The 21,002-nt window shown below is 42.9% G+C and overlaps 1 protein-coding gene across 1 annotated transcript; it reads right to left on the bottom strand.

Moving 5' to 3' along the window:
- Window positions 1-5,576: 5,576 nt before the first annotated feature.
- MSMO1 (methylsterol monooxygenase 1) lies at window positions 5,577-13,735 on the bottom strand (the record flags this gene model as incomplete). Its single annotated transcript, XM_080710121.1, has 5 exons — window positions 5,577-5,911; window positions 7,798-7,952; window positions 9,836-9,962; window positions 11,645-11,793; window positions 13,481-13,735. The coding sequence occupies 5 exons, from the start codon at window positions 13,733-13,735 to the stop codon at window positions 5,719-5,721; spliced, it is 879 nt and encodes a 292-aa protein (XP_080566247.1). The 3' UTR covers window positions 5,577-5,718.
- Between the last annotated feature and the right edge of the window lie 7,267 nt (window positions 13,736-21,002).

The following is a 21,002-nucleotide window of genomic DNA, read 5'->3' as shown; positions in this document are numbered from 1 at the left end:
AATGCACCTGAGTTCCATCCCCAGTACCGCAATAAATAAATAAATAAATAAATAAATATCTAAATTCATTAGGCCACAACCACTTTCCCAATTACAGGATCCAGCTGGTGGACGGGTGTACACCTGGGGAAAGTGCAGTTCCGAGCCTGAGGGAGAGCCCAGCGCATGCACCCACTCGCGGGTTCTCGGGAGGTGTGCGCTGGAACCCGGAGGGCCTGTAGCACTGCTGATGGCAAGTCCTGCTTGGGGGAACTAGTCAGAACTCGCTTTGTTGCAACCAAATAAACTGGACACAAATGGTCTGAGTGAAAGAAACGAGAAAAGAAAGAAAGGAAGTAAGGGAGGAAGGAAGGTTGGTTCAGAATCTCAGTACAGGCTAAGAAATAATATGCTTCTTATTTCTGGAAGAGACTCTTTCCCCTCATATTCCCTTGGCCAAGATGAGACATCAGTGACTGCCAAGTTCTCAGTCTGCAACTCTGGGGCCTGTGAACAATTAAAGCCGCAGAATAGGCATGCGGCCGTGTTAAAAGGGAATGCATGTTGGTCGCCAAGTCTCAGAACGCTACGGCCATCTTGTCGCTCGTCCCTGCTGCACCCAACAGTCCCGTCTAAGGAATTCTTTCTGATGTATAAGTTTAGTGTAGTGATCAAGAGTAGCTAAAGAAAACTCTAGACTGATAAAAATAAACTGATATTCTTTTTAAAGAAAACATATTAAGGCCAGGCGTGGTGGCGCACACTTGGAATCCCAGCATTCGGGAGGCTGAGTCTGGAGGATCGCAGTTCGTGGCCAGCCTCAGCTACTTAGGAATGCCCTTCTCAACTCAGTGAGACCCTGTTTCAAAAAAAATAAAAAGACTAAAAAATAGGGCTGGGGGTGTAGCTTGAAGGTACAATGCCCCTGGTTTCCATGGCCAGTACTTCCACACACACAAAAATCTGCCAAGAGTGCTGACACTTGATGGTAATCCCAGTACTTGGGAGGCTGAGAAAAGAGGATCCCAGGTTTGACGATAGCCTCAGCAAATAGTGTGACTCTCATCAACCTAGCAAGACCCTATTTCAAGATAAAAATAAAAGGAAGCCAAGCATAGTGGTGCACACTTGTAATCTCTGCATTTGGGAAGCTGAGACAGGAGGATCCAGGTTCACAAACAACCTCAGCTACTTAGTGAAGCCCTCTGCAACTCAGTGAGACCCTATTTCAAAATAAAGAATAAAATTAGGGCTGGGAGTATAGTTCAGAGGTAGAATGCCCCTGGGGTTCAATCCCCAACACCAAAAAAAAAAAAAAAAAAAAAAAAGAATTCCCTGCTATGTTTTACAAGCAACATAACACTATCTAATATGGTGAATATAGTAATCACAAGCACAGCTTCTAAAGTCAGATAACAAACCATAGGTTAAGATCACTATAATCCCCGTGATCATAACTTTTGTCAATTCTCTCATCAATTAAATAGAGAAAATGGCATGTACCTTAGCAATTAACATGCACTATAAGCTCATACCACAATCCATTGCTTGGTAAAAGTTAACTAGTATGAGGAGTGGGCTGGAGGTGTAGCTTAGTGGTTGATCATATGCTTAGCATGCATAATTATATTTCAACAGAGTTGGACTATACTGAGTTGTTAAAAAATGTTAGGCCTCTGTTGATGGGCATCTCAGCTGGTTCCATAGTTTGGCAATTATGAATTGTGCAGCTATCAATGTAGATATGCATGCACTGCTGTGGTAGTCTGGTTTCAATTCTTTTGGGTAGATACCCAGGAGTGGTACAGCTGGGGTCATATGTTAGGATCATTCCCATTCTTCTGAGGATCCTCCACTGTTTTCCAAAGTGGTTGCACTAATTTGCAATCCCAACAGTGTATCAAGAGTTCCTACTTCTCCACATCCTTGCCAGCCTTTATTACTGTTTGTGTTTTGAATGATTACCATTCTAACTGGGGTTAGGTGAAATCTAAGGGTAGTTTTGATTTGCATCTTTCTGATTGCTAATGATGTTGAGCATTCCTTCATGTATTTTTTGGCCATCAATAACTGAATGGATTACAAAACTATGAGATATGAACACAATGAAATTCTATTCAGCCATAACAAATATATCATTTGTAGGGAAATGGATGGAACTGGAGATTATTATGATAAGTGAGATTAATCGGTCACACACAAAGAAGGGTCAGATGCTCTCCCTCATTTGCAGTAGCTAGGGAGAAATTGGACACAGGAGGGACTCCAGACAAAAGAGATGGACCTAACTGAAGGAGACAGGAAGGAGGACTTGAAGAGGGAAACACCCTGATGCACACGATGTACACACACACACACACACACACACACACACACACACACACCAAAGCCAGTTGCCATGCTGAGCACGAGAAGGTGGGGAGGAGGGCGTGGCAAATGGGGAGGACTCCACAAGTACTGTGTGCCTCTATCACCCTGCACTTCATCAGCATGTATGATTAAAATGCACACACACACAAATAAACTGAGACGCCATCTGACTCCAGTTAGAATGGCAATCATCAAGAACACAAACAAGCCAGGCATAGTGGCTCACACTTGTAACCTCGGCATTTGGGAGGCTGAGACGGGAGGATTGCAGGTTCACAGCCAGCCTCAGCTACTTAGTGAGGCCCTTTGTAACTTAGTGAAACCCTGTTTCCAAATAAAGAATAAAAAACAGGGCTGGAGATGTAATTGGAGGTAGAATGCCTATGGGATTCATCCCCAGTACCACAAAACAAACAAACAAAAAGACCCACAAACAATAATAAAGGTTGGTGAGGATGTGGGGAAATAAGAGACTCTTACACACTGTTGGTTGGACTGCAAACTAGGTCAGTTTGCAGGTTTCTCAGAAGACTGGGAATGGGACCACCTTAGGACCCAGCAACATCTCTCATGGGCATCTTTCCAAAGGAACTGGTTAGATTATAGCGACGCATGCATATGCGTGTTTATAGCGGCACAATTCACAATCGACAACTTACAGAACGAACCAGCCTGGGTGTCCCACAACAGATGATGGATCATGAAACTACAGCATACGTAGACACAATAAAATTTTACTCCGCCAGAGAGAATAAAATTGTGCTATTTGGAGGAAAATGGATGAAACTAGAGAATATTAAGCTAAGTAAGATTAACCAGTCTAAATTGGGTGTGGCGACATGCGCTTGTAATCCCGGTACTTGGGAAAACAAGACAGGAGGATTGTGGATTCTCGGGCAGCCTCAGCTACTTGGTGAGGCCCCTGCAATTTAGTGAGAACCTGCTTCAAAAGATTAAAAAATAGAGTTGGGGGTGTAGCTCAGAGATAGAATGCCCCTGGGTTCCAACCCCAGTACTATAAAAAAACAATTAGTCTGAAAAAGCTAATAGTTGTTTTCTTTTATAGATAGAAATTTGGAAACAAGGGGAACTTTGGATTGAGGAGCAGGGACTCCATGGAGTAATGAGGAAATTTAGGGGAGGGAAGAGGGGGATAGAGATGTAAAGATGGTAACAGTTTTAAATAATTCTATGTATGAACATTAAATTACCAATGCCCATTTCAAAGACTTGTATGAGGAAAGGAGGGTGGGGTGGGACTTGTGGAAAATGCTCCAAGTGTTATGTTCATGTATATTTCTGTTATCCTATACCTCAGAGTGGTGTAAAATTACAATACACCAATGGTAAGTAAGTGTTTAAAAAGTTAAAAAAGTTAAGTACCATTTCCAACAGTAGGGGTCACTTCTCCCCCAAAACCTAAAAGGGAGTCAACTTTTTTTTGTGTGTGTGGTACTGAGGTGGAACCCAGGGGCTTTTCTACCTCTGGGCTATGCTCCCAGACCTATTTTATATTTTATTTGGAAACAGGGTCTCACTAAGTTGCTGAGAGCCTCACTAAGTAGCTGAGGCTGGCTTCGAACCTGTGCGATCCTCCTGTCTCAGTTTCCCAAGCGCGAGGATTACAAGCGTGCGCCACCACGGCCGGCAGGAAGTCAACCTTTTACTGTGAATTCAGATGTTTGTGCATTGCATACATATTAGGGAAGGAAAGGCAGAAGATATAACTCTTAGAGGTGTCTTATTTTAAACAGCACAAACTTAACTACAGCCCCCAAATTGCTATTTGAGAATTATACAGCTAACAAGCTTCCGTGCACACGGGGAGGAGTGGGGGTGCTTGAGGGGCACTTGATCCCTGTGCAAGTTCTAAAACATGACTTAGCAGATATTCTCAGTTGTAACCGGATGCTTATTTGATCCTCTACTGTGTAATTTTTCAAAAGATAAAAAGAATTACTAGGGAATGACTACACAAATAAAAACAATAATAGAACCACAACCATATAGTGAGAATTATTAACTCTAGATTTTACAGTTGAGAATCCGGAATGTTGAGATCACAAAGCTTCACCTTTGTTCTCCCATCTACACAAAGACACATTTTCTTGTTTCAGGATCTGCCACTTTACTAGGTCAAAGAAATTTTCCTCAATAGATAATCCTGCCAGACAACATTTGAAACTACTGGGAAATAGTGTGTTTAGTAAATGAAGAACTTAAAAAAAAAACCATTCCTTTTTATAAAACAATAATTTAATGATTTCCATCCTTGCCCTTACACTAACAAAAGGCGACAGAAAATGTTCAATACTGGAAAGCAGATCATCAGACAAAAATCACATTTATTTCAATAGCTCAAAGTGCAAAAATACAGCCAGTCAGTTCACAAAGTTTCAAGATACAGTTTGAAGTATAATGAAAACTTGATATACAAAATGAAAGAGTAAATAGCAGAAATAAAGCTCCTTAATTTTTTTTTTTAAAAATTCAAGTAAATTGAAAAATCTTTAGACTAAAATATTCTACTTACATCAAGTCAGGAACACTTTAATCTACCGATGTTGACAGTGCGTCATGGTCAAAAATGACTCTTTCAAGAATCAACCTAAACGGGGCAGCCCAGAACAGAGTGACGTTCTCTGCGTTGGCTACTTCTGACTTGGCCGGCTTCTGTATCAACCAACCGAGGTGGTTCAATTCATGATATTGTCATTTTAGGCAAATTCTAAAAACCGTTTAAAGTCAACTCTAAGGCCAACACCATTATTTAAAATTTTCTGAAATGATCAGTATATACCTAATAAACTTAAAGACCACTGTCAACGTCAGGCCTCTGATACAACTGGGAAAAAGACAAAATAATATTTTTTTGTTTGTTTGTTTGGTTTTTTTTTGCGGGTCTGGGGATGGAACCCAAAGGCATTTGAACTCTGAGCTACACCCCCTGCCCAATTTTTTTATTCTTTATTTTGAAACAGGGTCTCACTGAGTTGCGGAGGGCCTCACTAAGTAGCTGAGGCTGTCCGCGAACCGTGATCCTCCGGTCTCAGCCTCCCAAATGCTGGGATTACAAGCGAGCGCCACCACGCCCGGCCATAAAGTACTATTTCTTCCATTACTTAAAACCTTTTGGTAAGGTTAGCAGCGCGGCCTTTAAAACTTCCTCAGGAAAACTGTACTTCCATATTTATTTATCCTTCTATATACAGAACGTGTGTGTAAAGTAGAAAAGTTCCCATTAGGAAGATAAAGGTGGTTAATGTTCTTTTTTTTTTTTTTTATCACTTAGCAGTCATGCTCGTTTCTGCTCCCCAGAAGCAATGTTAGCTACTAGTTTCAAATGAGGAAAATGTTGATGACACATATCTAGTCCGTCTTTTTCTCATACTTCATCTTCTTATAATAGGCGTGATACTGAGAGTCTGTTCCCAAAAGCCTATCCCACCACGTAAAGGTTGAAGCGTAATTTCCAACGAAGTTCATGTGATGGAAATCGTGGTGCCGAGAGCCAGCATAGAAAGGGATGAGGTGGAGAGGGTTGAGAGGAATGTCGTACCCACTGGAAAAAAGGACAAGGGTGACTGTGAGATCAGGGGCCGGCACTGTCATCCAGGCCTGCCACTGGCTAACTCAAGAAACACTCTGCTTTGCTTAAGAAACTTCACTTGTGACATGTCTGCAAAGGCAAAGGCTTATGGAAACGGACGGGTATGCTAGGAACCACGAGGACATTTAAAAGACAAAACAAAGGCTAAGTAGTAGAGTACTTGCCTAGCATGCAGAAGGCACTGGGTTCAATTCCCAGCCTGATTAAAAAAAAAAAAAAAAGGAAAATAAGCCGGGCTTGTGATCCCAGTATTTGGGAGGCTGAGACCAGAGGATCACAGTTCACAGCCAGCCTCAGCTACTTAGTGAGGCCCTTTGCAACTCAGTGAGACCCTGTTTCAAAACAAAGAATAAAAAATAGGGCAGGGGATATAGCTCAGAGGTCAAATGCCCCTGGGTTCTATCCCCAGACCTGCAAAATAAATACAAAAATAAATGAATAAACAAACAAATAAATAAGACAAAAAAAAAAAACAAAGCTTGGCTCGCATGGTGGTACACACTTGCAATCTCAGTACTTAGGAGGCTGAGAAAGGAGGATCAGGGTTTGAGGCCAATGTACAGCAAACTCAGCAAGACCTTCTTTTTAGTAAAATTATATGAAATTAATATCAATATTTTTAAAAAGTGAGACCCTAAAATCATTTTGTAGAATCTCCTTTGGCTTTTCAAAGCAATGACAGTTGGAATAAAATGTGCCACGATAAATTAAAATACGAGCATGATTTCTGTTGTTGGAAGAATACATCATTTCAAAAAGAGCCCCCTCTGGAATAACAGCCTTTATTTCTTTTCTTTTCTTTTTGGTATTAGAGATTGAATCCAGAGGCATTCTACCTCCAAGCTACACACCCAGCCCAGTTTTTTATATTATTTGGAAATGGTCTCACTAGGTTGCTGAGAGCCTCGCTAAGTGCCGAGGCTGGCTTTGAACCCGCAATCCTCCTGTCTCAGCCTCGCAAGTATTGAGATAACAAACTACAATCTGTCTTTATTTCTAATTCCATATCTAAAGTTGGCTATCCACCATTCTAACAGTGTGACTTGCCAAATCTCTCTCTCTCTGGGAGAAAGGGAGAGAGAAAGGAAGCATTCATTTTCCTACTTGAATAATTTTAAAAATAATCCTTAGAATTTGATGTTCTGCATTCTCTGGTATAGTTCAAAGTCAAAAGAGGAATGAACACACAATACTTTTGAAATAATAAAAAAAAGTATTAAGCATTTAAAGAGACATTCAGTATAAAAAAAATTACCACAAAATCTCTTCCAATCAACAGAAAGGAAGCACCTGGCATATGTCTACGCCACAAAAGAAGGACTCTCATCTTGAGCTCTCTTCTGTGCTGCCAGTTTTATTCAGTGAGAGCTGACGTTTTCCATGTATTTGTCTTCAAGAGTTAGGAGGATGCAGAGATCGCTGGGGGGTTTTGTTTTATGTGTGTGTGTGGCCCTGGGGATTGAACCCAGGGGCTTTCTACCTCTAAGGCATTCTACCCTATTTCTTTTGAAGCAGGGTCTAAGTTGCAGGGGGCCTCGAACCTGCAGTCATCCTGTCTGTTTCCCAAATACTGGGATTATAGGTATATACCACCAAGCCTGGCTACTGGTCTTCAATATTTATTCTATTTGCTCAAATAACACACTATCACTATAAAAATGGTAATAGATCAGGATGTTAAAACGTCTCTATTATTTTGAATTTCTTTCTAATGATTATGTTCTTATTTTTTTAATAATAACACGAAAAAGATCTGCCTCTATCAAGCCACTTACACATAGAGACCTTACCACTCTAAACATAAAGACAAGGACACCCGAAGAGAAGTCACAACTCACCTATGGACATCAATGGTTTCTAACAGACGCAACGTCACCCAGCCCCAAAGGAGAATCACATGGTCACACAAAAGCACGATTCCGATGAAAAATCCAGTTCCGAGGATTAGGGTTTCCAGAGGATGAGCGTACTCAGCTTCCATTCCGAAGGGAGCCTAGACCAAACACAGGAAGAAGTCCTTACGCAGTGCCCTGGATGGCTAACCGACTGCGTCAACGTGGCCATGGTGTCCAACGGCGTGGTCAAACGCCAGACTCGACGGGGTAGTGCAGGCGTTTTTAAAGGTGGTAAATATTTAAATTAATAGGCTTTGCGTAAAGGAGATCACGTGTGCAACACAGAAGCCCTCCTGCCTTTTTAGCCTGTTGCTCTGTAGAACGTGGACCCACGACCACACCCTCAATTCTTACCTGAGTTTCCAGCCTAGAGCCCGACCCACCAAGATTCTAGACTTACTAGCCCCAACAATTCCACAAGCCAGTTCTTTAAAGTAAATCTCTTTTCTCTATGCACACATGTACTACTTATTTTGCTTCTCTGAAGAGCCTTAATATATTTATTCTATTTATGCGTGTACTTTTATAAAATTACATTATGTCCATGTGTGATAATAGTATATGTACTCATAAACATATAGTCTAGGGCTATAAAATCTCAAAAATTATCTTTAATGGTTTAAGAGGCATTAAACAACTGACTTGAGCGCTAATATTTATTTATGCATTTGTATTTTTCCTGCTGAGGAAGGAATGTCTGATTTAGCATAACACGGACAGTAGTCCCCCATTACCCACAGCTTTGTTTCCTGAGTTTTCCATTATCTGGGGTAAACCACTTTCATTAAATGAAAAGTTCTAGAAGTGAACAATTCAAAAGCTTTAAACTAGCCGGGCGTGGTGGTGCACGCTTATAATCTCAGCATTGGGGAGGCTGAGACAGGAGGATCGCGGTTCGCGGACAGCCTCAGCTACTTAGTGAGGCCCTCTGCAGCTCAGTGGGACCCTGTTTCAAAATAAAAAGTTAAAAATAGGGCTAGGGGTGTAGCTGGTAGGTAGAATGCCCCTGGGTTCCATCCCCAGTAATGCAAAAAAAAAAAACCTTAAAAAATGTTCTAAACTGTGAACAATTCTGAGTAGTGTGGTGTGATGAAATATTGATCCGTCCCTCCCAGAACATGAATCATCTCTCTGTCCAGTACATCTACGTGTGTACACAACCTGTCCATCAGTTACTCAGTAACTATCTCAGTTATTAGAACAGGATCCCATCGTCCCCTGTGAATCAGGAGGGACGACTGTAATCCTGATCCAAGCAGAATATAACAACATAGGCAGCTGGACAAAACTACCTCAAAGTAGTTCTAATTTAAAACAGTAATTTTTTTAAAAAAAATCACTATTTTGTGAGAGTCAGCTATGTCATAAAATTGTGGAAAACCAGGTAAATAATTGTTTTAAAAGTTTTTTTTTCTTCTTGCGGTACTGGGAACGGAACCCAGGGTCATTCTACCTCCAAGCTACACCCCCAGCCCTATTTTTTATTCTTTATTTTGAAACAGGCTCTCACTGAGTTGCAGAGGGCCTCACTAAGTAGCTGAGGCTGTCCGCGAACCGCGATCCTACTGTCTCAGCCTCCCAAATGCTGGGATTACAAGTGTGCGCCCGGCTTGTTTTAGAAGTTTAAATATTAAAGTCTTTTTGTTTTAGAGCTCATTATTTAAATGACTTTAACATTACTACAGCCATTATCAAATTGCCAGGTATCTTGCTGTGTGAATATGGCATGATGGCCAGAGGACAAAAGTCCAAACTATTTCACGTGACATTTTTCTTTAAGCTCTCAATTTACCCCATAAAATTTAGATAATGGGAAAAAAAATTTCAGAACTGGTTTTGTGTGTTGGTTGCCATTTTCTTAATAATTATGTCAAATGAAAAAGAAAGAAAAACATTACTGACAACTTTTTAAATACTCCAGCAATAAAAACTGACATTTGGCCTTTCATAGAAAAAAGTATTAAATACGATTCTAGCATACCTGAAACTCATGATGAATTTTATGAATGTATTTATAAATCCTTTTGTGGTGTAAGAGTCGGTGCAGGAAATAGTGCCAAGTATCTTCGATGACTGCACAGCCGAAGCATCTGGCCAACAGCATATACCTGCAGGATAAAGATAGAGGAACATTACGAATGTGAAACCGCTTTTACTTAAAAAATCTCGACTTTTACTTGGGATCACTGCTCAAGATATTAGATGAAACCAAATACCCAGTCACCAGCTTGACCTAACTGGATAGATATTAATTAACAAGTTCTTAAAACTGCTAGATACAGATATATGATATAACCTGAAATAAGGTTAAAGAGACTGACACCTATGTTCATTCTATTTCATATTGTCAAAGACCAACAGGCCTATAATCCTTTAACTTGTGAGGCGGAGGCAGGAGGATTCTGGGTTCGGAGCAAGAGTGGGCGACATAAAAAGACCCGATTTCAGGAAAGAAGGAGGGAAGGGTCTAAAACTTCCATGAAAAAAAAATTTCTTTTTTTATTAAAAAATTTGGGTACTGGGAATTGAACTCAAAACAATTTTGCCTCCAAGCTACATCCTAGCCCTTTTTATTTTTTATTTTGAAACAGGGCCTAAGCTGCTGAGGGTTTCACTAAATTGTTAAAGCTGACCTCAAACTTGTGATCCTCCCGTCTCAGCCTCCCAAGTCCTGGGATTATACGTGTGTACCACCATACCGGCTAAGAAAATAATACTGATGAAGAACGTGAACTAATATTAGTGGTAAAACCACTACTTCTAAAAGGGAATGAAAAAATTTTAAGACAAAAGAAATAATTTATATGCAAAAGCACACATACTCTGAGCTCTAGATTACTTATAAGACCTAATACAATGTAAATCATTACTATACTTTGTGTCAGGTACAGGTGGTTGATTTAATTATTATGTGAACACAAATACACACATACATATATGGGTAGATGGATGGGTGAAGGCATGAATAGATAAGTAAACTATGGACTTTATAAACTACACAAACTAAGCTGGCGCACGCTTATGATTTCAGTATTTGGGAGGCAGAGACAGGAGGATCGCGGTTTGCAGACAGCCCCAGCTACTTAGTGAGGCCCTTTGCAACCCAGTGAGACCCTGTTTCAAAATAAAGAATAAAAAACAGGGCAGGGGGGATAGCTCGGAGGTAGATGCCCCTGGGTTCCATCCTCAGTACCATAACAGAAACAAGCAAACACAAACTATTCTCTCTTACCTTTTATTCACTTTAGACTTAAAATATAATATGCTGTTTCTTTTCTCTCTCACTCTCTCTCTCTCTCTCTCTCTCTCTCTCTCTCTCTCTCTCTCTCTTTTTTTTTTGGCTATACTGGGGATTGAACCGAGGGACATTTTACCTCCGAGCTACATCTCCAGCCCTAAATTTTTATTCTCTTTGAAATCAAGGTCTCACTAAGTTGTTGAGGGCCTCACTAAATAGCTGAGGCTGACCTCGAACCTGTGACCCTCCTGTTTCAGCCTCCCAAGTACTGGGATTACAAGCGTGCGCCACCATGCCAGGCTAGTTTGTTGTTTTCTTAGGATAAGCACATAGAGCAGGTCACAATCATGGAAAGGATGTTACGGAAATTTCTGATGCTAGAAACCCTCCTTCTAAAAAAATATTATATTAAAATATAGATAAAATGAGAACACTTTTAAGTTATAACTACAGTTTACTTTTCTCTTTATTTACTTCCATTTTTAGAATGTTAACCAAATAAAGACAAATAGTAATACACCATGACTAAGTATAAAATTTTTATGGACGTACCATCTGGGCATTCTGTTCCAATCGTAGGGAATGTTGAAATACTCTGTAAAGTAATAGGTCCCACAAATCAAAGGCAGCTGGATACAAAAGTGATTGAAGAGAAGTACTTTAAAACACTTCCACTGGCCTTCTAAGGACTCTGTTTTATCCTAAGAAAGAAAATCATCACAATATTTAGTATCAGTCTCTGCTATTAGCCGTTTACTTTGACAAGTAAAAATAAATTCCTCCTTTTTTCTCCAATATTTAAAACTGACCATAATTTGATAGTAGTCATATTGATTTTGTTACAGTAGTTATGGCTCAGAAATCACAACACCCAGCCGGGCGTGGCGCCACCATGCCTGGCTCAACCACTACTTTAGATAGGTCAAGACCGTTATCCACAAACACAGGTATACTGATCTAAACAGACCAAAGAAGGGTCCTGCAGAAGGAAAAAATCTTGAGTCTTTGCTGCCAACAGACCACACGCTTCTTTTACCAGAAGTTCCGGAGAAGTACGCTACGCTAAGATTCCCGCTGGGGCTCCAAGTGAAGCACTTTACACACGCCATCAGAAGCTTTTATTACACATGAAGTTGTTGCTCCCAGCATGCATTTCAAGAAATAAGTACATCATTTTCACATCCAGTGAAAGAATTACAACCTCTCTGAGCAGAAAGAACTTCCAAGATGCGGCCTGATGACGAAGTTCACAGATATCCCAGGCATGGTGGTGCACGCCTGTGACCTCAGTACTTGGGAGGCTGAGATGGTGGGATCGCAGGTTCGAAGTCAGCCACAACTTAGCAAGGCTCTCAGCAATTTAGCAAGATCCTGTTTCCAAATAAAATTTTTTTTTTTTTTTGTGGTACTGGGGTTCCTGGAAGCCCTTCTACCTCCGGGCTACACTCCCAGACCTATTTTTACATTTTTATTTGGAAACAGGGTCTCCTAAGCCAGCGCACGCGGCTGGCTTCGAACCTGCGCGATCCTCCTGTCTCTGCCTCCCAAGCGCGGGGATTACAAGTGTGCGCCACCATGCCCGGCCCCAAATAAAAATTTTTAAAAAGGGCTGGGAGTGTAGCTCGGAGGTAGAATACCCCTGGGTTCAATCCCTTGTACCACCAAAACAAAACAGAAACAAGAAAAGTAATCATTGCATATTAACATATAATTAGATTTGTTGGGACATCAACGGTTGCACAAACTGCAAGATAATATCCACAAATCTCTACACCTTTCTTTACCATCTAGTTTCTCACATAAGTGTGTGTGTGTGTGTGTGTGTGTGTGTGTGTGTGCGCGCGCGCGCATGCGCACACCAGAACATGACCCCAGGGTCTCATGTACACTTAGTACATGCTCTACCACTGAGCGACCCCGTAGCCAGCCAGCTAGTTTAAAATTTAGAATTTATAAACCTAAAACAGATAAGTATCACATCTACTTAAAACCCAATTTAGCAAATAATTCTTGAAAAATTATAAGTCGTGACCTAAGGCTATATTGTCCAACATAGTATCAACTAACAACACATGACTACCTAACTGGGCTAAAATTAGAACAAAATACACACTGCATTTCAAAGGCTATGAAAATATATCTCATTAAACATGTTTGAGTTTGATTACTTGGTAAAATGATAATAGTTTAGATTTACTGAGTTAAATAAAGAATAATACAATTAATTTTCCTATTTTTTACATTTTATGTATTCTACTAGAATATTTAAAATTACATATGTGGCTTCAAAAATACTGTACTGGAAAATTCAGACTCAGAGCCTCTCAAAACAAAGCTGTGTTCAGCAACACTAACGACAACCTTCTAGTTCACATCCATCACACCTACCTTTTGAATTTTGTACTTTCTCATGAAAGGAATGAATTGAAACAAAAAGCAAGGTAAAGAGAACAAGAAATAAAGGAATTCGTGAACTATAAGGGATCCCCACGTTGCGATCTGAAACTTCGTGTAATTATCCAACATGTAGTTCCACGCATTCTTGAAGGGTTCCTGCAGAGGATTCTCGGGTAACAGGGAGTCTACGTACTCCACCGCCAGCAATGCCGAACTGAAGATGCCGACCGTCTCATTGGTGGCCATTTTTCAAATCCGCGGTCCGCCTTCGAATTCTACAAAAGTAGGTCAATAGATAAGCTAAAGAATAAAATTCCAACAACCTGTCTTCCAACCGCATCTTCGGAGAGTTTTGGAAACAACAAAATAAAACAAGTATCAATTTTTCAGGTCGTAAATGGGAAATTTCTAAAAACCCACTGAATTCTGTCACCATCTTTGTTCACAGATACTGCTTTCAAAAACATGTGTGGCAATGCACACCTGTGATCCTAAGACTTGGGAGGCTGAGACGGGAGGATCCCAGGTTCGAAGTCAGCTTCAGCTACTTGGGGAGGCCCTCCAAAACTCAGACGTAGAATGTCCCTGGATTCAATCCCACATACACACGAAAAAAAACCACCTGCCAAATATGACTGCATAATAATTAAGTACTTCTGATTAGGGAATTAAAAGATAGTCATTGCCAATGTTTAAGTTCAAATGACCAAGTAGGAATAATATTTCCAACATATGTTTAAGGGATACGAAGTGCACTTTTTTTTTTCCGGTACTAGGGATGGAACCCAGGGGCATTCTACCTCCGAGATACAACTCTAGCCCGATTTTTTATTCTTTATTTTGAAACAGGGTCTCAATGAGTTGCAAAGGGCCTCACTAAGTAGGTGAGGCTGTCTGCGAACCCAGATCCCCCTGTCTCAGCCTCCCGAATGCTGGGATTACAAGCGTGCACCACCACGCCCAGCACAAAGCACACTTTAGAAAAAGACTAACCCCCCCCCCAAAAAAAATAACAAAAGCCTTTCATCGGCAGCTCACAGAAAAATAAAGGCAGACAGTTACAAAACAAAACATTTAACTTCACTTAAATGAAGAAACACACCACAAAACAGAGACTCATTTTGCCTGAGTGGCAAATATTTAAAACCTTAATAGTGCCCAGTATCATAAGAGTATGAAGCCAGACACCATTACTCTTGTGGTACGAAGGGGGATAAACTGTTTCATTATTACTATTATTTTATGGTACTGGGGATTGAACCCAGGGGCATTCTACCTCTGAGCTACAGCCCAGGCCTGTTTTACATTTTATTTTGAAACAGGATCTAAGTTGCAGAGGGCCTCGGTAAGCTGCTGAGCCCGGCCCAGCTCTGGTTTATTATGTGAGGAAAAATCAGCAATAACCATCACAATCCAGACAATGGCTATAACCTTTCACCCACAATTTCCACTCTAATAGCAAAATCAAAGAAGTTAAAAACGTAAATCAACAAGATGAGTTAAATGAATACTGGCAGGTCTTTCCACAAGCAATTAGACAGCTATTTAAAAGGATGAGGAAGATCTAGGCAGCCTCAGCAATTTAAGAGACCCTCAACAATCTAGTGAGACACTGTTTCAAAAAATAAAGAGAAAGGGCTGGGGATGTAGTTTCAAGTTGAAATACCATGGGTTCAGTCCTAGTACCAAGAGTCTTCACCAAACAAAAAATTAAGAACCAGCTGGGCACAGTGATACCTACACTCTTCTAATCCCAGCTACCTGGGACACAGAGGCAGGAGGATGGCAGGTTTGAGGCCAGCCTGGGCATTTGAGTGAAATTCTATCATAAAATAAAATAAAATAAATAAAACAAAATGAAATAAAATGGGGTGGAAGTCTAGCTCAGTGGTAGGATATCCCTGGGTTCAATCTCCAGTACCAACATCAAAAAAAAAAAAAAAAAAAAAAAATTAAGAATGTCAGTTTTCTGAAAATGTTTGCTGCTGTATCCAATTTTTTTTCTAAATATGAATTATGATAGTGCACTAAAAAATAAATCTTTTAAAACCATGGAGCAGTTCCTACTAGTGTAGTGCTTCCGATGTAGTGCGGGCAGCTGAGCTACTTCTCCTGGCTCTGAACCCACTTCGTGCCCTTGTTCCCCTGGCCCTCCCCTTCCCAAGTGACTCACAGCGAGGAGGGTGCAGCATCGGGGCCGCCCCACCCACCGGGGCTGCTTTGCTTACTCACCTCTCTAAAGACCGGCCAAGCTTCCGGGTTCTTATCTGACCTCATCCAGCACCTGTCCCTCCCTCTTCTTTCTCATCTTTTGTCCTTTCCTCTCACCAACCTGGTTCCATCAAGTCCAAAAGTATGCCCAAGTGGTCTTTTCCGAGAAGCTTCCCTCACCTCCATCACCCCCTGCTAGTCGGTGTGGTCCTTCCCGCTCTTTCAACCCGGCAAAGACTCTCCCAGGAGAGCCGGGCCACCCTTTGCCATTCCCTCACACACACTGGATTCCTGGCACTGCGCTCGCTGCCTCGCCAATCTGTTCTCGGTGATCTTTTGAGGCTGCAGGATGAGACAATGACTCTAGTTTCCATTTTTCTTGGGGCCACTGCTAAACCTGCCAAGTTGGGCCAACGTCACTTACTAGCTGGGTGACCTTGAAAAGTGGAAGTTTTGGCGTCTGCAAAAGTAAACAACCCTTCCACAGTGAGTCCCAGAGATGATACACGTAAAGTGCTTGGCACAGGGCTTGGCACAAAGCAGCGACTAGAAGCTAACAATTAGCAAGCGTTTTCTCTGTGCCAGAATCTGTGTTCTAAGGGCACTACATACTTTACGCATTTTACTTAAATCCTTAGGACGGACGCCTTCATGAAATAGGTACTTTTTTTTTGGGGGGGGGGGTACTGAGATTGAACCCAGGAGCATTCTGCCTGACCTGCATGCCAGCCCTATTTTTAATTTTTATTTTGAAACAGGGTCTCACTAGGTTGATGAGAGCCTTACTACTTGCAGAGGCTGTCCTTAAACTTCATATCCTCCAGTCTCTGCCTCCCAAGTACTAGGATTAAAGGCCTGCGCCACCACGCCCGGCTGAAATAGGTACTTTTGTTAGCCTCATTTTATAGATGCAAAACGAGTTTAGAAGCATTAGCAACTTGGGGAAAAGTTTACAAATGCAAAGCAGGAAATATGCACTGGTCCTTTGGGCTACACTGTTGTTTTATTTTATTTATTTATTTATTTATTTATTTTGTGTGTGTGTGTGTGTGTGTGTGGTCCTGGGGATAGAACCTAGGGGCTTTCTACCTCCAGGCTATACTCCCAGACTTATTTTATACTTTATTTGGAAACAGGTTGCACTAAGTTGCTGAGAGCCTCACTAAGTAGCTGAGGCTGGCTTTGAATCTGCGTGATCCTCCTGTCTCAGCCTCCCAAGTACTGGGGTTACAAGCGTGCGCCACCACCCCCGGCTTACCCTGTTACTTGAAATAATAAAGTCCATGTTAGAACTGATGGTACACGCCGGTAATCCCAGTACTTGGGAGGCTGAGACAAGGGGAAAACAGGTTAAACGACAGCTTCAGCACCTTAGCGATACCCTGTTTCAAGCAAAAAATAGAAAAGGCTGGCGGTGTAGCTTAGAAACAGACCATCCCTGTGCTAAAGGCCCAGTACCTAAATGAATAAATAATAAAGCACACAATAAATGTTACAGTAAGAGGGACTCCTTCCCATGGTTTACCCAAGCCTCCTGCAAAGAGTGTCCTACATGGGCTCTCTTCGGTTTTGATTTCCCACTTAGTTCCTACAACCGCAGTCTATTTTCTCAATGCTGCGTTGAACTACTTCCTACTAAAATCACTAGCTGCCACCCGATAAATATTCCTTGGAGCGCACTGTACCGGACCACTGTGGAAGATGTAGCATTTCTCTCCTGGGAATTCTTCCGTGGTTCTTGGGATTCACACCTTGCGCCCTCTGACAGCCATTTCACCTGTGTTCACTACGAGCAGTCGCTACGCCAGCTACCTGCCCTCACTCCCGACTCCCCCAGACAGGACATCTAGTGAGGAATACGAGAAAGTAACCAAGCCACCAAAAAACAGTGCGATAGGCCAGGCGCGGTGGCACACGCTTGGAATCCCAGCATTTGGGAGGCTGATACGGGAGGATCTCGGTTCGAGGACAGCCTCAGCTACTTAATGAGGCAGTGAGATCCTTTCAAAATAAAGAATAAAAAATAGGGCTGGGGGTGTAGCTCGGAGGTAGAATGCCCCTGGGTTCCACCCCCAGTACTAAAAAAAAAAATAGTGTGATAAGAGCAGTCCAGGGAGAAGAGAGTGCTCCGAGGACACACAGGAGCAGGGAAGTTTCTAGAGAAAGGTGCTTTCTAAGCGAAGAGCTAGACCATGAGGGGGAGGTAAGCACATCAAAGCAGGCTAAGGTGGGCGAGGGAGAAAAAGATCTTTTGAGTAGAGGGAGAGGCAGGTGTAAAGACTTGAGGGAAAATATGGCGCTTTCTGATTCAGGGTGTCTGTGGCACAGCCTCTGAGCACAGGAGGCTTCAGGATTGAGGCGCACAGGAGGCTTCAGGATTGAGGCTGAAAGTTGCCCAGTGATGCCTCCCTTACTCCCAACTATTCCAGATGGCCTTGGGCAATCTGAACTATCTCCTGTTGGAAAAGAGAAGCTGATAATGTTCATTAAATATACCATTGACTGAAATGATAAAAACGTATAGACAGATACACATATATATTTTGATTATTTTAAATGAGAAGAAACATCATATACGTACGCATGTCTGTGTGTAAGAATAAACATAGAAAAGAATCTGGAATGGTACCTTTCAAACTTTAACATTTATAATATTTGAGGAGAAGGGCTAGAAGAAGCAGGGAGCTCTCACTCCATTTGTACATTTCCATACTGTGTAATTTTAAAATAATAAATATGCAATCCCAACATTTGGGAGGCTGAGACAGGAGGATTGCAGTTCAAGGACAGCCTCAGTTACTTAGGCCCTTTGCAACTCGGCGAGATCCTGTGTCAAAATAAAAAATAAAAAATAGGGCTGGAGGTGTAGCTTGGAGGTGGAATGCCCCTGGGTTCCATTCCCAGTACCGATAATAATAATAATAATGATAAAAATAATAATAATAATAATAAATGTACTAGATTCAAAAACAAAGAAAGCGATAGGCTGAACTTCCCCATCTCTCTCCAAAACTTGAGGCCCTGATTTTTTAAAAGTCTACTGGCCACCTTCACTTAGAAGAACTCAGAGGCACATCAAACTCAACATGTATGAAAGTTCAGAAACTGCTTCCTCATAACTCCTCCCCAAACAGTATTTCCTGCAGTTCCTGACTTGGTGAATTACTCCAGCACTGCCCAAGTCACCTCGGACAGAAGTTTCTGATTCTCTCCTACCCTGGCAGTCTGGGCCAAGTCTTTCAACTCTCACCCAATGGGAAGACACCTGGTTCCATGAACATTCAGGAGTTTACTTTCCATTAAGCAAGTTGGGAAATGGATACCTTGTTGTCAACTGAGCAAAGGAAAAAAAAAAAAAAAAAGTACTAAAGACTGAAATTTTTTGTTTTCTCCTGTTTGACAGGAGCCCTGCTCTGAAGCAAGCTTGGCTACATTGGGGGGGGGGGGTGAGTTATTTGTGGAATCTCTGGAAAGCTTCAAGTTCAGCTGTCAGCCAGTGTGTGTCCCTGGGCACTTTACCTTAGAGAAGCCCCAACCGCACCAAAGCCCTGTGCTGTGGAGGTGCCCTGCCTCCAAGCTGGGCTTTGTAACACCATGTCTAGGATACAATGCCAGGTCCAGCTAAGCGCCAGTCCAGGCACTCAAGGTTCCAGGGGGCGCCTCCCCACAGACAGACTGAGCCCCTGGTGATGCACAAAGGGGCCTATCGGCCCGCTCCCCTTCGCGCCCTCCCGCCCTTCCAAGCATAGCATCTGACCATTCCTGCGCTCCTTGGCCCTTTGTAGCCACAGCAACAGCACTAGCTTGCTGGTTATACCCTCTAACCAACTCCTACTCACCCTTCAGTAACCTCCCGGGCGCCCTTCCCAGCCCCGCTACCCACACAGCACAAACGACACACATTACTTCCCCGTAGTGTTGTTGTTGTTGTTAGATAAGTTTCAACATTCCTCTAATTCAGTGTTGTAACTCTCTAAAGTGCCCCGTCCCTTGATGACTGTAAACTTCAAAAATCAAGAAGCCCCGCCCAGCCCCATCACTTAAGAATTTCACTGTTTTCACCCAAGGATTTCACCTGTTTCCTTTCCTATCGCGTTGCATGGCCCCCTCCCTCCATTCGAGGACCTTTCGCCGTGATTTAATAGCAGCCCGCTCCCGCCCTCGTCTGCCGCGGGCACCTGTGCTGGCCCACGCGCAGCGTCCCGCCTGCGCGCGCATCCACGGCCTGACCCGATCCCCCGATCCCGCGCGTCTCTCGGTCGGAGCCCGGCGCTCTCCCGGCCCCGAGCGGGAGCCGCTCTCCCGGTCCCCTCACCTGGGCGGTCGCGAGGTGACTGCGGGCCACCGTCACCGTGACTCCGCCAGGTGCAGCGGCCTCGGAAACTACCTCGCCGGGCTCGGGGGTGGGTCCTGGAAGACCAGGCCGGTCCCTCTCGCCGTTATTGGCCAGCAAGGACTCTAGTCCCGCCTCTAAGGCGCAGTGATTGGCCAGTGAGATTGCCGGCCGCGTGTGACTCGGTCCAACGAAACCCTGGTGGTCTTAGCCATTGGCTCCGCCGATGGAGTGATGATAGTGAGACCCAGGTAGTCAGCCAATGGGAGGCGCCGCAGCGCTCTTGGGGGCGGGAAGGGCGAGAGCGCGTGACAGCGTGAGAGGGCGGGCCGGGATCGCGCCGCGCGCCGCCCGCCGTCGCCTAGGCAACTGCTGCCCCTGCGAGTCCCCAGACCCGGCTGCGCGAGAATCGAGGTACCGCTGCCTGCCCCGCCACAACGCCAAAACCCGGGAAGGAGATATTACAAATGAGTTTTAAAGATGTTTTGACTGTTCTGAGTTAACGTATTGGCTTCCTCTGTCTGCCTTGGATTTGGACCTTAGACCTTGTTTCCCTGGCTCAAATCTTTGTACTTAGAAGATGGAGAATTTCAAATGCAATGAAGGTCTTGCAACAACCCAAAAAGGTAGTTGCCAACATCTTCATGTTGCTGATAAGAAACAGAGGTCTAGGAAAAGTTGAAAATAATAATTCCGGGCGTGTTGGCGCACGACGAGAATCCCAGGACTTGGGAGGCTGAGAAAGGAGGGTCACAGATTGGAGGACAGAGGTCCTTAGAATTTAGCGAGAGACCTTGTTTCAAAATAAAATATGTAAAGGGGTGGGGGGTGTAGCTCAGAGGTGGGATGCCTCTGGGTTCTTCCCTAGAACCCAAAACAAAACAGAACAAAACAAAATCCACACCAAGGGGAATGGCTACTACCTAGAAGCCTTGATTTGTTTTATCTTTTAATCCAACCCAGAAAGTG

Source organism: Muscardinus avellanarius (assembly GCF_963383645.1).
Source record: "Muscardinus avellanarius genome assembly, chromosome: 14".
NCBI lineage: Eukaryota > Metazoa > Chordata > Mammalia > Rodentia > Gliridae > Muscardinus > Muscardinus avellanarius.
The sequence above is the reverse complement of the archived record's forward strand: the minus strand, read 5'-3'. Positions and strand labels throughout refer to the sequence as shown.